Source organism: Theropithecus gelada, chromosome 1 (assembly GCF_003255815.1).
Source record: "Theropithecus gelada isolate Dixy chromosome 1, Tgel_1.0, whole genome shotgun sequence".
Lineage (NCBI taxonomy): Eukaryota > Metazoa > Chordata > Mammalia > Primates > Cercopithecidae > Theropithecus > Theropithecus gelada.
In genome coordinates this window covers 98,163,828-98,179,593 of record NC_037668.1, presented here as the reverse complement: position 1 = coordinate 98,179,593, position 15,766 = coordinate 98,163,828, and the positions used below count along the sequence as shown (strand labels likewise).

Below are 15,766 nucleotides of genomic sequence, written 5' to 3'. Positions count from 1 at the left end.
ATCCACTTGCCTTAGCCTCCCAAAGTGCTGGGATTACAGGCGTTAGCTACCACACCTGGCTATGTCTGTACTTTGAAATTATCTTAAGCACTGTGATTAAGTTTTTGATTTTTTAGCTTGTGTTACATTAACATTTTCTGGGCTCAGAAAATTATATTTTTTGAGAAATCAGAGATAATCTAATATTATTAATTATTGGCAAAACTTTGTCACCTATTTGTCCATTTTTTCTGATTTCTGATAATTTTGCTAACATTCTTGTACCACAAAACACACAATGCAAACTACTTGTCAGAAACTGTTTAGAATCATTTCACTAATAAATAATAAAGTTTCAAGATTATATTGCTTTTGTGCCTTACAGTGGTTACCTGGGAAACAGTGATCAGCCCAGACCAGTGTGAGATAGAGATATGGATACAAGTAAAAAGCCTTTTTTTCCCCACAATTTATCCCTCACCCATGGTCCCTAGCTTTCTCTGATATAGACAGCTCTGGTTTCTTTATGCACTCTGGGATCTAGTTGTGTTTTGTCTCTCCAGAAGTTGCTCACAGTTTGTGTGCAGATTTATGTCATGGTATACTTATGTTATGGTAGCTTTGGGAATTCTATCGGCCTTTGTCTTTTTTTTGTGGCACATCAAAGGTTAATGTGGTGTGAGAGACAGCAATTCATACTGGTTTACAGTCTTACGTTGAACTAGAAGTCTTCATTTAGCCTTCAATTTTATATTTCTTTTTGAGAGAAGGCTTTCCTCAACTTTTAGAGTAGCTTAAGTTCTTCTTGTTTTACATTTTCAAAGTGGTTTAGTCTTTTCCTTTGCAATATGTTGCATACTTCTTATTAATTTTTCAGTATGTGTTCCCTACTCTGTGTATCTTGATAATATAAGCTTTGTGAGACTTCAAGTCATGCATATGTTGTCTTATTCACCCCTTTATCTCTGGTACAATATTTGTTTAATGAATTAATGAAGAGATGAATAAAAACTGCAAAGAAAATTCGAGACTGTGTATCAAGAATCAAAATTTTTCTTAAAAGTATTATATTAGATGCCAGTAATCCCAGCACTTTGGGAGGCCAAAGCAGGCAGATTGCTTGAGCCTGGGAAACATAGGGGGACCCCAACACTGCAAAAAGTACAAAAATTAGCTGGTGTGGTAATGTGTGCTTATAGTCCCAGCTATGTGGGAGCCTGAGGTAGGAGAATTGCTTGAACCTGGGAGGCAGAGGTATCAGTGAGCTGAGATCACACCACTGCACTCCAACCTGGGTAACAGAGTGAGAGTCGGTCTAAAAAAAAAAAGAAAAAAGTAAGAATTATAGTAGGACTTTTACTTATCACAACTCTCCTGAGTTTTCAAAACTTTATAATGTTTTTTCTTATAAGAAAATGATGACATTCATTGTAGAAAATTAGGAATTATAGGGGGAAAAAAAGAAAATAATATCACTCACAGATAACCACTGTTGGGTCAGGTGCAGTGGAGCATGCCTATAATCCCAGCACTTTAGGAGGCTGAGACAGGTGGGTCGCTTGAGCCAGGAGTTCAAGACCAGCCTAAGCAACATGGCAAAAACCTGTCTCTACAAAAAAACACAAAAATTAGCCAGGCATGTTGGTGTGCGTGTGTGGTCCCAGCTTCTTGGGAACTGAGATGGGAGGATCCACTTGAGCCTGGGAGGCTGAGGCTGTGGTGAGTCGACATTGTGCCACTGTACTCCAGCCTGGAGCCCGGGACAAAGCGAGACCCTGTCTCAAGAAAAAAAAAAAAAAAAAAAAAAAGACAACCACTGTTAATATTTTGTTATATTTTAGTTTCATCTTCTGGTCATATTATTCTTTACATAAAATTCTTTAAAACTTCCTGTTCTGAGGACAAAGACCAAAATTGCTAATTTTGTTTATGAGGTCCAGTATGATAGTATCACTTCTTTGTCTCCTTCCTCATCTTGTTCTTTCCATCTGGCTTTCTATGTGTCAGCTGGGCTGGCTTTTTGGTTTCTCATAGTCCTCATACTTATATATCCCCCTCTTTTTGTCACAGCTCTTTAAGATTCTTCAGATCTCAGCTCAAGTACAAGGAAATTTTCTCTGCTCATATACTGTGTCAGAACTCTGCCCATTCCCTTTAGGCAGAGTGTATGAGGCCAGGAGTTGTCTATTTGTGTTCTAAATACCTACTGGATGTGTCAGAAACATAGTCAGGATGTGCCATTAAGTATGATGTTGAGGAAATCATCCTACTTTAGGGAGAGAGACCAGTGAATATTCTGTGGCATTCTGAAGTATTTACAAAGTCCTGGGGGAAACAGATGAGTGGAAAAGTTATTCAGGTTTTTAGCAAGGTGTTTGGTTCTTAAAACTGTCTCAAAGGATTTTAGGAGCTAAAAAGGTGGGTGAAGACATTCTACTCTGCGAGAGTGGAATGTGTATAAAGTGTGGAAATGTAAAAAAACAAGGCATATGCTAGGGAACAATATATATTTGGCTTCTTCTTTTTTTTTTTTTGAGATGGAGTTTCCCTCTTGTTGCTCAGGGTGGAGTGCAATGGTGCGATCTTGGCTCTCTGCAGCCTCTGCCTCTCAGGTTCAGCGATTCTCCTGCCCCAGCCTCCTGAGTAGCTGGGATTACAGGTACTTGCCACCATGCCCAGCTATTTTTCTTTTTGTATTTTTAGTAGAGACGGAGTTTCACTATGTTGGCCAGGCTGGTCTCGAACTCCTGACCTCAGGCAGTCCACCTGGCTCGGCCTTCCAAAGTGCTGAGATTATAGGCATGAGCCACCGTGCCCCTGTATTTGGCTTGTTAATGATACATGGCAAAGATGGATGAAGGGGCAAAGACCAGTGTTGGGAAATGAAGTTGTAGTGATAAAGGGACCACATTGGTATCAGCTTTATGTACTATTCAAGATTTTAATCTCAATTTCTGGTCTCTGCAAAAGCCTGGAAGACTTCAAAGCAGGGACTGATATTATTAGATAAGTGAAAAGACTTTCTAATTAATACAGTGGAGTCAGGGAGGCAAGAGATACTTAGAAGAAAACATTTTTGGAAAAATGAGTTAAGCTTGACTTAAAGACATAGTGTTTTTAGAGAAGAAAGGGATAGATTAGAAAGTAATTAAAAGAAAGATTTAGCTGGGCGTGGTGGCTCATGCCTGTAATCCCAGCACTTTGGGAGGCTGAGGTGGGCGGATCATGAGGTCAAGAGATCTAGACCATCCTGGCCAACATGGTGAAACCCCGTCTCTACTAAAAATACAAAAATTAGCTGGGCGTGGTGGTGCGCGCCTGTAGTCCCAGCTACTCTGGAGGCTGAGGCAGGAGAATAGCTTGAACCCGAGAGGCAGAGGTTGCGGTGAGCTGAGATCGCGCCACTGCATTCCAGCCTGGTGACAGAGCAGGACTCCGTCTCAAAAAAAAAAAAAAAAAAAGAAAGATTTAACAGAATGGATTATCTCTTGGATATAGGTAATGATAGAATGATTCAGAGTAACTCTAAGGTCTCTATTATGGATTGATGGTGATTTCATTAATTAATTGATATGTAGACTATAGGAGCAAGAGCAGTATGGTCTTTAATTTGTGTTAAATTTGTTGGGTTTGAATCAGCTGTAGCACATCAGGTAGAATTGTCCAAGTGGGAAGCAGGAAATAGATTGGAGCTTAGAAGGAAGAGGAGTGCAAAAGATGCAGATTTAAGTAATACTTGGAGCAGTAGGGCATAGTCCAAAAGTTTTACATCAAACTGTAAACTTCAGTTGGAGAAGGAGGAATGAGAAAGTAAAATTATTTGCGGTTTATGGACTTTTGCATTTGAGTCTTTGTATGAATTCTCTTATCACCTAAATCCTCTAAAGCTAATTTTATCTTCATTATTAATCAGTATTAGTAAAATTCTTACAATATGGGAATACAAATACTGCAATACTGCTGCCTAAAAAGGATACTGGTAATTTTGTGTAATTGCTTTCTGAATGTTTGTGCATCCATAAGAAGTTTGAGTTTCTGGTATTTTTCAATATGAAGTCTTATATAGAAAAAGGAATCTCTTTGCATGTGTTATTATACTATGCTTATATACAGTGGTTGCCATTACCTTTTTAATAATGTTTAGTCGTTATTTATTGAATGCCTTCAGTCAGTTACAATTATATTTAGTTAATAAAATCAGGCTGATAAAAAAATATATAGCCTCTGCTTTTTATTGAAAGACCCTTTCTATCTAGGAATTGAATTCTTTTCATTCTCTACATTCAACCAAGGTCCATTTCAATCTGAAGGTAGATTGAATAAGATTTATTAAGGTACTTGAGCTTATAGTGGAAAACAATGACCATTAAAAAGAATTTTACTACATTTGGGTAATGTAACTTTGACATTAAAGTTAAATATAACGAACAGGAAGGTTTGTCAGATTCATACGAACTTGAATCTGTAAATGATTATCTAAGTCATTGATTCTCAGACTTTTTGGATTTCACAGACCAGAAAAAATTTTTTTACTGGTGATTGATATAGGGAATCTAACTTTTTCATTTTAGACAATCAGAACTTTATAAAAAAGATAACTACTGTCTTTTGTGATCCACATTTTATTTTTTAAAAAGATATTTGAAACCAAAAGTAGGAAGAATAGTCTTCTAAAAATTTATTAAGAAAAAACTCATTCTAGTACACGTTTTTTCTCATTTTCTGCGTATCATCGGAAACTCAAACAATTGGGCACGGAAATGTAGGTTCGTATTTGGGAACTACTGATTGAGGTCACTGAGCTAATAAATGGTAGAACTGAAACTAGGTCCTATGTTTCCTGATTTCTGTGTCTCAGTTTTTATTATTTTGAGACACCTTCAGTAATTTAAACATTGTTCTTTGATTTTTGGCTTTTTAAAATATATTGGAATTTAGTTAGACCTGTAGTTAAAAATAAGAAGAGCTCCTACTATTTTTATATCCTTCCCTAGATTTTTCCTAATTTTGGGCCTATGTGGACAAAAAAAAATCTGGTCCAAGCTTTCACTACTTTCTTTTTTTATTCGCCTTCTGGTTCTGCGTTCCACGTGGGACTTGAAGTGGTTTATAAGAATGCATACTGTGAAATAGTAAAAATAATTTACTGATTTTTAAAAAGCCCTCAGAACGCATATGTATATGTATGTATATGAAAAATATGTTAGAATCAGGAGGAAATTAGCATGTATTGATGTATATATTTCCCCCAATGTACATTTTTCCATGTTCTTATTTTTTCTATGTTTATTTCATTCAAGTCTAATATTTTTTCTTATTTTGATAAATGTTAAGGATTAATTGATTGATTTTTGCCAGTGAATTTTAGACCTTCTTTCTAACAGATAAAAATTGTGTTTAGTTAATTGCAGGCACAGTGTCTTGCTCTGTCACCCAGGTTGGAGTGCAGTGATCATAGCTTACTGCAGCCTCAAACTCTTGGGCACAACCAGTCCTCCTGCTTCAGCCTCCCAAGTAGCTAGGACCACAGGTACACACCATCAAGCCCTGGCTAATTTTTTTTTTTTTTTTTAAATAGAAATGGGGTCTCACTATGTTTCCCAGGCTGGTCTCGAACCCCTGGGCTCAAGTGATCCTCTCACCTTAACCTCCTGAGTAGCTGGGACTACAGATGTAGGCCACTGTGCCCTTACTTCTATTCTTACTTGACAAAGGAGAGGGAAAAAAAAGGAAGTTTAGAGAAATTAGGTAGTAACTTGTCCAAGTTTACACACAACCACTAAATGGTAAAGCTGGGGTTTGAATTTTAGCGATGTGCTTAAATCTCAGTCTCTTAGTAATTGAAAATATACTGCGGAGGACTTTAGGTTTTCTTAGATTCAGAAGTTCTTTTTCCAGATACAATAAGATTCATTTTTGTGTTTTTTATACTGTGCTGGTAGTATGTGAAGGTACATCCTCCAGTGAAAAAAGAACAGATACACCTGGTAACAATTATAGGTAATTATATGTTTTTAGAAAAGTGGCTTCCAGTGGGATTTTTGAGATCTGTTGTTTTTGAGATCTTCCTTGAGGTCAGTGTTCTATTAGGATATTGCATCGTTTGAATGAGTTTGGTTATCTTGGCACAGTTAGGCAAATCCTTACTGATAATTAAAAACTAGTAAAAGCTAGTGTGAATATGGTGTAGGTTGATGTTGAAATATCTCTTCTCATTTTTCTTTGGGGATCATACCAGTTTTATTAAACTTACTTACTAACTTATTCTATCTATATAGGTCCCATGTTCTCTGACTTCTGTGTCTCAGCTTCTTTTACTATTCCAAGAGACCTTCAGTAATTTAAACATTGCTCTTTGATTTTTGGCCTTTCAAAATGTATTGTGGTTGTAGATACACACACACACATATACACACACATGCATGTGTGCATATGTGTACATGTATTATCTGTCTATATGTGTAATAAGCCAGTGGTGTTTTTATTGCATGATGAAAATTTAAATTAGTTATTTTTAAAATTTAAACTTTAGTTACAGCTCTTTTGAGGAAGCTTAAGCAGCAATCCAGGGAAAGTGTTGAAGAAAAACGACCTCGATTATTAAAAGCCCTGAAAGAGGTAAGCTATATTTCTTTGTTTATTTTGCACCTTGGGAGTAATTATAAGTGTAGTTTTAAGCATTTTTTTCTTAATACAATTGAAATTCTCACTTATTAAGGGCCAAAATATGGTAAAAAATTATACCTAAATTACGTAATAATTATAGTGTATAAATGTGATCTTCTACACCTCACTTTGAACTAGGAAGATAAAGATTTATTACTTTCAATAAATTAGATAAGAGGTCCAAAGGAAAAAAAAGGAGATAAGTCATAGTTAATGGCAATAATTTTCCTTTGCCTTTGAATTAGAAGATTCTCTAGAACTAAAGCCATTGCTACGAGAAGTGGCAGGCTATTTTATTTTTATTTATTTATTTATTTTGAGACAGCACCTCACTCTGTTACCAGCTAATTTTTTGTATTTTTAGTAGAGATGGGGTTTCTCCATGTTGCCCAGGCTGGTCTCAAACTCCTGAGCTCAAGCAATCCACCTGCCTCAGCCTCCTAGAGTGCTGGGATTATAGGTGTGAGCCACCGTGCCCAGCCTGTATATTCTTTATATAACAAAAACCCTTTTTATCTGTCCTACGTCCTTGTGGTAAGAGCTGGGTATGCTGGCACAAAAAAGAGAGTGGTTTGTTTTCTGTTGTTACTCTCTTCCTCTGTATTTCTGCTGCCTCAAAGAACTGTGGGAGAAAGATTAGACCTGTCATGATGTTATGGTGATAGCTTGTCTCTGTTAGCCGTGCCTTTTTTTTTTTTTTTTTTTAAAAGATCTGAAGAAATAAAGAAAAAGCCAGAAAAATGTTTTACTTGTGTTGCAATGATTTCTACTATTAGCATTCACTTTTATCACTTTTTGAAAAAGAAAGACTAACTTGTTGATGGTGCTATATTTCTAATGCTCTACTTCCATTTAGAACATACACTCTTCACAGTTACAATCTTTGGTGTCTAACTTCTGATTTGCAAAATAAAAATTTTTTTTCGGCTGGGCATGGTGACTCATGCCTGTAAACCCAGCACTTTGGGAGGCCGAGGTGGGTGGATCACCTGAGGTCAGGAGTTCAAGCCTAGCGTGACCAAAAAGGTGAAACCCTGTCTCTACTAAAAATTAAAAAAAAAAATTAGCCAGGCGTGGTGGCAGGCGCCTGTAGTCCCAGCTACTTGGGAGACTGGGACAGGAGAATTGCTTGAACCCAGGAGGCAGAGGTTGCAGTGAGCCAAGATCATGCCACTGTACTCCAACCTGGGCAATGGAGTGAGACTGTGTCTCAAAAAAAAAAAAATTTTTTTTTCATAGATATTATATGATGACATGTTTCAGATTTTATAAACTTGTATTATCCCTTTACAGAAAAATATTTTCTATTACAATGGGCCATTTTTTAAATGCCATTATGAGGCTATACAAATAATCATTTTGGTAGTAATTTTTAATAACACTTCTAAAGTTAACTATTTAAAAAATAATATTTATTGTTATTGTTATTTTGTTTATACTGGGAAGTATAATATGTGTTGATGGAAATTTAAATGCTTACCAGTTTCAGATATGTTACTATGTAATTAAAATGTTCTTATAAAATATACAGGTGCATATTTTCCTTTGTAATTAAGTATAGTAATGCATGTATTATAATGTTTTAAGGAATAGCCATATTTTTTCTATCAAATTCCAAACATTAAAGTTAATATTTTATCATTTTCTATTTCTGACTAGAGACCTTTGATGATAAAAGATTTTTTAAAGCATAAGAGCTGTTAACTAAGGTGCATTTAGTAATTATTCATATTTCATTTTTCAGCTAGGTGACTTTTATCTAGAACTTCACTGGGATTTTCAAAGCTGGGGTAAGAGTGTGCTATATTTTACTATAAAATATGTACTCATGCAGAAATGCAAGTACAAAAATGCCTATCATATAGAAATGTTAAGATAACAAATTTAATACTTGCTGTGAGGAAAAGTATTTTTCGTGACGTTGACTGTAATCGTTATAAAGCCCTATAATATTTAATTATTCCAAATTGATTAGTAACTTTAATAAATCTTTTTTTTTTTTTTTTTGGTTGAGACAAGTTCTTACTGTTGCCCTGGCTGGAAAGTAATATGATCATAGCTTACTACAGCCTTGAATTCTTGGGCTCAAGCAATCCTCCCTGCTCAGCCTCCTGAGTAGCTAGGACTGCAGGCACATGCCATCACACCTGGCTAATTATTCTATTTTTTGTAGAGATGGAATCTCATTTTGTTTCCCAGGCTGGTCTAGAACACCTGGGCTCAAGCAATCCTCCTACTTCGGCCTCTCAAAGTGCTTGGATTACAGAAGTGAGCCACCACATCTGGCCAATAGTTTATATTTTTAAGGTTGAAAATGCTACTTTTAGTTTTAAAAATTTTGTTTTACAAACAGCATTTAAAATTTAATAATAGAATGCAAGGAGTTTTCAGAAAAGAAAATAATTATGGGATTATAGGACTACTGAATTTAAGGATGTTTGAAATCTAGTACTTAGATCTCTGAATGTGGAGAATTTAGTTAACATCTTTTGTTTATGTATATTTTGTTGTCTTTCAGTTATTTTGCCTCTTGCATACTTTATAGCCACTTTCTTTATATACCATTTGGTTGAACAGTGATTCCAATGACTTATGAAAGACCCTAATTTTGCCCCAGATTTTTTTGCAGTCATTTATTGACTTACCTTAACAAGATTTTTCTCCTCCTCATAAAACTTTCATATCCAAATATGAAGTTTGATTCTAGTGACCTTTATTTTACTAACTAAACAACTAAATTTTGTTGTTTTTAAAGATTTAAAAAAATGTAATCTGTAAAAATGTTTGGACATAATGAGCTTCTGTGCGTTTTTGTTAAAGCATCTAAATTAATTTTTGTTGTTTTGGAGACAGAGTCTCACTCACTGTGTTGCCCAGGCACATATGCATATTATAACAAATGAGGAACTTTGGGCTAATAATTCAAAGTCAGTAGAATAGGAATTATGAACTAGCAAATCTGTTTCTTTTCAGTTCTACATTCTGTGCCTCTATGATTTTCTCTATACATTTAAAAACAAATTCTAGATTGTGAAATGGAAATTACTTAACAGTACTTAGCCCCATCCAGTGCTGCTACTGCCCTTCCCAGGCAATTTGTAGTGGGATTTCCAGAGCAAGGCTCTGTCTGAAAAAAAAAAAAAAGAAAAGTAATAGAAATTTCACAGTTTTAGGCCTGGTCTATGTTAGGTGAATAAATGCAACTTAATTTAAAACATTACATTCTGGCATTTGTTAACCTAGAGGAAGTTATGATATTCTCACAATACACTTGGGTTTGCAAATTCAGCTTCAACTCATCAGTAAGAAAATAGGTTATACAATATACTATATAGCAGTAAAATGCCTAGGAAGTTACCAGATTTAAACTTTAATTAACAATTATACTTGTTATTTCTTCTAATTCCCTTATATCTTCTGATTTCTTCTGAAAAAATAAATGCAGCTATAAATCTGAAATCCGTTAACACTTATTTCTCTCTACTGTGTGAAAAAATAGTAGTTTTCTACTGTCTTGAGAAAGCGTCTGGCCTCTTTTCAACAAGTAATAATTTTCTACAAATTATATTTTTGATAAACTGCCTTCTCTATTTGGAACTTTTAGATACAAATCAGACTACAGCTTATGTAAATTTTAAACATTGATTTTATAACATGTATACATTTCTACAAATTGTATTATGCTTTTTAGTTAGTTTTGACTAATACAAATTATAATTTAATACTAAAATTATCCTCAGAATTTACAAAGATTTTAATCTATTTTTAATAGACTATTCACTGTTAAAGTTTTGAACATTATAGAAAATTAATCAGGTATTTTTAAGTTTCCCTGTTACCACTTCCCAGAGGTGACCATTGTTAACATTTCGTATGACTACTTTCAAATGCTTTTCAGTGCTTGCTAAAGTGTTTGTGTATATATCTACGCACACACAACGCCTCAGAATTAGGTTTTTTTTCTCCCATGGCATCATACTATTATATTGTTATGCAAGTTGGCATATTTATTTATTTATTTATTGAGAGGGAGTCTCACTCTATCACCGAGGCTGGAGTGCAGTCATGTGATCTCAGCTCAATGCAAACTCCACCTCCCGAGTTCAAGTGATCCTACCACTTCAGCTTCCTGAGTAGCTGGGACTACATGCGTGCGCCTTATATTTTTAGTAGAGACAGGGTTTCACCGCGTTGGCCAGGCTGGAACTCCTGACCTCTGATGATCCGCCTTCCTCAGCCTCCCAAAGTGCTGGAATTACAGGCGTGAGCTACTACACCCAGCTGTCATTTTTATTCAACCAATTATAGGCATCTTACCATATTTCATGTGGTAATACTTCACTAATTTTAACAGCTGCATAATACTTTGTGGCATGGATGATTAAGATTTTTCTAGTGTGTTTAATCCTTGTATAAAGAATTTTAATTCTAAATTTAATCAGTTTTTTCTCACATTTTTATAACTCTAGCTCAGGCTAGTTTGACTCTGTTAAAGATTATGCAGTCTTGTTGCTCTGTTACTTTTATGCCTTATTCGGGGGTCCTGGTGTCCTAGAACACATAGAAAAACAGGTTTATAGTAGCCTTGTGTAGTAAAGGAGCTCCAAGTTAGATTGGTCTAAAACATGAATACTATCTTTTTTACCCCATTTTTTCCCCATCTATAGAGACCCCAGTCCTACTTTGTGATCCTAAACTGGGTTGTTCCTTGAGTATTTTGGCTCTTTAACTGATTCCCTTAGTAATCATTAGTGGTTGGAATTCTAAAATAGTCAATGTATATTGCTGAACAAAATGTTATAAAATAGTTTAAAAGTGATATTTTAATCATACTAAAAGATATAAATACATGCAATAACTTCTAAAATTGTGTATATATCTACAGTTATAAACAACACATTATAAATGTTGCATAATTGAGTTCCTGAAGTAACCATGAGACAGTTGTCCGAAGTATTTCTTCTCTGAGAACTTGACTTTGATGCAAAAAGTCAGCACATCTGTTTCATTCCTAATAAAGGATTTTACTGATTTAAAGTCACAACTATTAGTACATGATGATTAGATGTCATATATAATTCTAAAACGAAACCCCGTTGGCTTCTAGATAGCCTAGATCTTTTATTAGATTTTATGATCAAGCTTTAAGAGTTTTGGCATATTTCTTTCCCTTGTCAAAACACATAATAATTTTTAAAACAGCAAGCGAAAAATAAGGGGAAGCCAAGAAATACTGAAATCAGGGTGAGTTTACTTTTGAGATAGTAGAGCATACTTTTTTTAATGCTGTTACTTATATTCAGACTTCGGAGAAAATAGCCACAGACTTAGTAACAAGTTTGAAGGTAACTGAAATATTACAGCCTGGGTTTTTAGGTATATAAAAGCTTTGAATTGGAATCAGAAGTACCGGCCCCTAAGTATTTGACATGGCAAATCACATATTTTATATGTTTTCTGAGCTTGATTCTTCATTTTTAAAATGAGGATAATACTAACTACCCCACCTGTTGCAAACTTTCTTTTGATGTATATGAAATAAAATCATTTTTTTGAAGAAAGCCTTTTGTATACTGTAATACTTTGTATACTATAAAGTATACTATAAAGCCCTTTATATACTATAAAGTGTCAAATGATTTATAATATGATCACTACTTTAAATTTTGCATTATGCAGATAGCATGTTTTAACTAAAAGACTAATTTTCTATTTTTATTTGTTATCTACAGAATCAATCCATCCTGTATTTGCGACTGTTAATTGTATATTACACACACACTTATGTACACATGTGCCTGTGATATGGTCTTAATTTCAAGAATTTGAGCTTCACATTTTTTTCATTTCTTTATACATGGTAGTTTATTATAGCCTGTTATACAGCTTTATTTATCCGTAGAATAACTCCTATCTCCCCAAAATAGCAGATAATAAATAATAAAAAACTATCAGAATACAGCTTGTGGCTTGTATATGAGCTATAGATAGCAACATAGGAATGTAGAAGTCTATAGATACAGATTTTGAAACTCAGGTACATTGAGTCTAAATAACTAAGGCATATATTTGGGATTCAAACTCAAATTTAACTGTCTCACTTCAAAGATGCCTCTTTCTATTATACACATTACTTTCCTGCAATTTTTCCAAATTTTATTTAAAAAATTAGATAAGGTTCAGGTCTATCTGGTTACCCATTCAGGAGGGTTTAGTTACCATAGGGTATTGTTTACTCATCTATAATATGCAGTCTGTACCTGAGTGGCATCATATTGAGTCTGCTACCCTTGTTTGTGGGTGGGATAGGAGTATAGTAAACTATACAGAAATTACAAGTAACTAGTAGATATTTGAAGTTGCTCAAAATTGTTTTTTATATTTTATTTATTTTTAAATGGAAAAATACTATTTGAAAAGAAATTATTATAATTTGATAATAAAATGTCACATTACTCTTTTAATTTAAAAGTTTGTAAATATCTCAAAATTTAGATAGTTATTTTTTATCTTTTGTTTTTAAAAATACAGTGCCTTTACTTTCCCGAATTCTGCCTTCCGATGCATGTAAAATATACAAACAAGGTATCAATATCAGGTAAGGTGATTTGATTATTTTCTCAGTAAAAGAAAGTTGAGATTTAGAGGAAGGTTTTTTTCCCTGTAATCATAACTTACATATGTTTTATGATGTTAAAATGCTGTAACAGATCCACAATATTTTATCTCATTTGAGACATATAGATAAAAAATCAAAGACGTAGAAACTTTGTTTTATTTTTTATTACTTAGAGAACAAACTCAAAGTGGAAAAGACATAAAATCTTGACTAAAGCAAAGATACTATTCTTATGTAACTACAGACTATCTAGAAGGCAAACAGTGAGAATCTTGATATAACATTAAGATTTACAGTGGTTACCTTCCTGATCCTGGATTTTTTAAGGAATAAGGGACACATAAGGAAGACCCAATTATTGACTTTTTCTCCATCTGTTTCATATATTTCCTTCCCCTGTTTACTCATCCGTGCATCTGTTCTTCCATTCATTCATTTATCTAGCCATTCCAGTGAATACTTTGAGGCTAATTTTAATTTCCTTCTATTCTATTCCTTTTATAACTAAGATTAATGTTTGGATCTGATGGAAAATACATCTATTTAACTTATATGAGAATTTTACTTTTATCATTCTTTATTTTGCTTTATAATAATATAGCCATATTTATAAATTATCTTTTTGTAATCTATATATAATGCTAGTGAATATGCCAACTTCTATATATATGTGTACATATATTGGTATATTTATAAATAGTATACATGTATATATAAAATTTTGTGTATGTGTGTGTCTATATATCTCCAGAATATTAATTTGAATGTTTAAGGGTCTAGAACTAGAAATAACTTGAAGGATTATCTCATATTAAGTCCTCATTTAGAGATGAGAAAGCTCAGATAAGTTAAGTGATTTTTTTTACAAGAGCATTTTACAAATTAATGGCTGAACCAGGACTTCTGACTTCTTGTTCGTTGTTCTTGTCACCATGACACAAAGCAGAAGTTTTTAAAAATCAGCTATTTCAGAGAAATTTATTGTTTAGTATTTTGAATTAGTGAAGCAATAACTTTTAGTTGGAAGTAAATTCTAGGATATTATCCTTAAGCAATAGAATTTGGTTAAGGTAGATTTTTTTTGTTTTTTGTTTTTTGTTTTTTGTTTTTTTAACTAATAAAGATGGAGTCTCACTATATTGCCCAGGCTGGTCTTGAACATACAGACTCAAGTGATTCTTCCACCTTGGCCTCCCAAAGTGCTGGAATTACAGTGTGAGCCATCACACCCAGCCTGTTTTTTTTTAAAAAACCTCTTCAGGTGTTTCTAATTTAAAAAGTGCTCATGTACCTTAAATGCATTGTCATTACAGAAAACTTGGAAAATACAGAAAAATAGAAGAAAAATTAAGTAGAAAAGGATTTTTGATGTGGATTTAATTCAGCAGCCTTTTGTTAGCAATTATTATGGTTTCATTAATTTAGACATTTTTAATATAGGTGCTTGCCAAAGATGATAGGCAATTTTGGAGGATACTATTATCTTCTATGTGATACTTTAAAAAGTTAGTTTTAGGCCAGGTGTGGTAGCTTATGCCTGTAATCCCAGCACTTTGGGAGGTTGAGACAGGTAGATCACTTGAGTCCTGGAGTTCAAGACCAGCCTGGGCAACATGGCAAAACCCCATCTTTACAAAAAAATATTAAAAATTAGCTGGGCAAGGTGACACGTGCATATAGTCCTAGCTACCTGGGAGACTGAGGTGGGAGAACCACCTGGCCCCAGCAAGTTGAGGCTGCAGTGAGCCATAATCATGACACTGTACTTTAGCCTGGGCAACAGAGTAAGACCTTGTCTCAAAAAAAATAAAGTTTTTATTCTGTTTGAGTCCTAGGTTTAGGCAAAAAGGATTCTCTTTGAAAAAAATTGCTTCACATTTATATATGACTTTTTAAAGTAAATGTTTTGGTACACATTATATAATAAGTATAGGTAATAAAACCAAAAAGGTTAAAACACAACCTGGGCAATATTATGAAATCTTGTCTGTTCAAAAAATACAAAAAATTAGCTGGGCATGGTGGCACGCACTTGTAGTCCCAGCTACTCAGGAGGCTGAGGTGGGAGGATCACCTGAGCCCAGGAGGTTGAGGCTACAGTGAGCCGAGATTGTGCCAGTGTATTCCAACCTGGGTGATAGAGTGAGACCCTGTCATACACACACAAAAGTTAGAACAGGAACATGAGGGTAAAAGCCTGGGGGAGAAAAATTGTGAGAGAGGTTGTAGGTTAAGGGGAAATTACTATAACTTAGCAACTCAGACATGGGGCTTACTAGTAACTGAGGATGAAGGACAAATGTGATAGGTTCTAAAGCTCTCATCAAACAAGGCTTACCAGATTAATGGAGAGGATAGCTTTTAGGATGCATGACAAAAGGTTTTTTGCCTAGGTGATAAGAATCTAAAGGAAAAAATCTGTTAACATTAAATTAAAAACTTGCTATTTTAAATGTCATAAGACAATTTTTAACACCATTTTAATAAAGCTAAATTTTAAAA

General features: G+C 34.2%; 1 protein-coding gene across 3 annotated transcripts in view; it reads left to right on the top strand.

Annotated features, from left to right (window-relative positions):
• Positions 1–15,766, top strand: part of ANKRD13C (ankyrin repeat domain 13C) — an 88,627-nt gene that overhangs the window by 34,453 nt on the left and 38,408 nt on the right. For all 3 annotated transcript variants that reach the window (XM_025360421.1, XM_025360429.1, XM_025360412.1), the window contains 3 exons: positions 6,512–6,597; positions 8,390–8,435; positions 13,177–13,243. In XM_025360421.1, the coding sequence (XP_025216206.1) occupies positions 6,512–6,597; positions 8,390–8,435; positions 13,177–13,243 (199 nt within the window). The remainder of the gene's footprint in view (positions 1–6,511; positions 6,598–8,389; positions 8,436–13,176; positions 13,244–15,766) is intronic.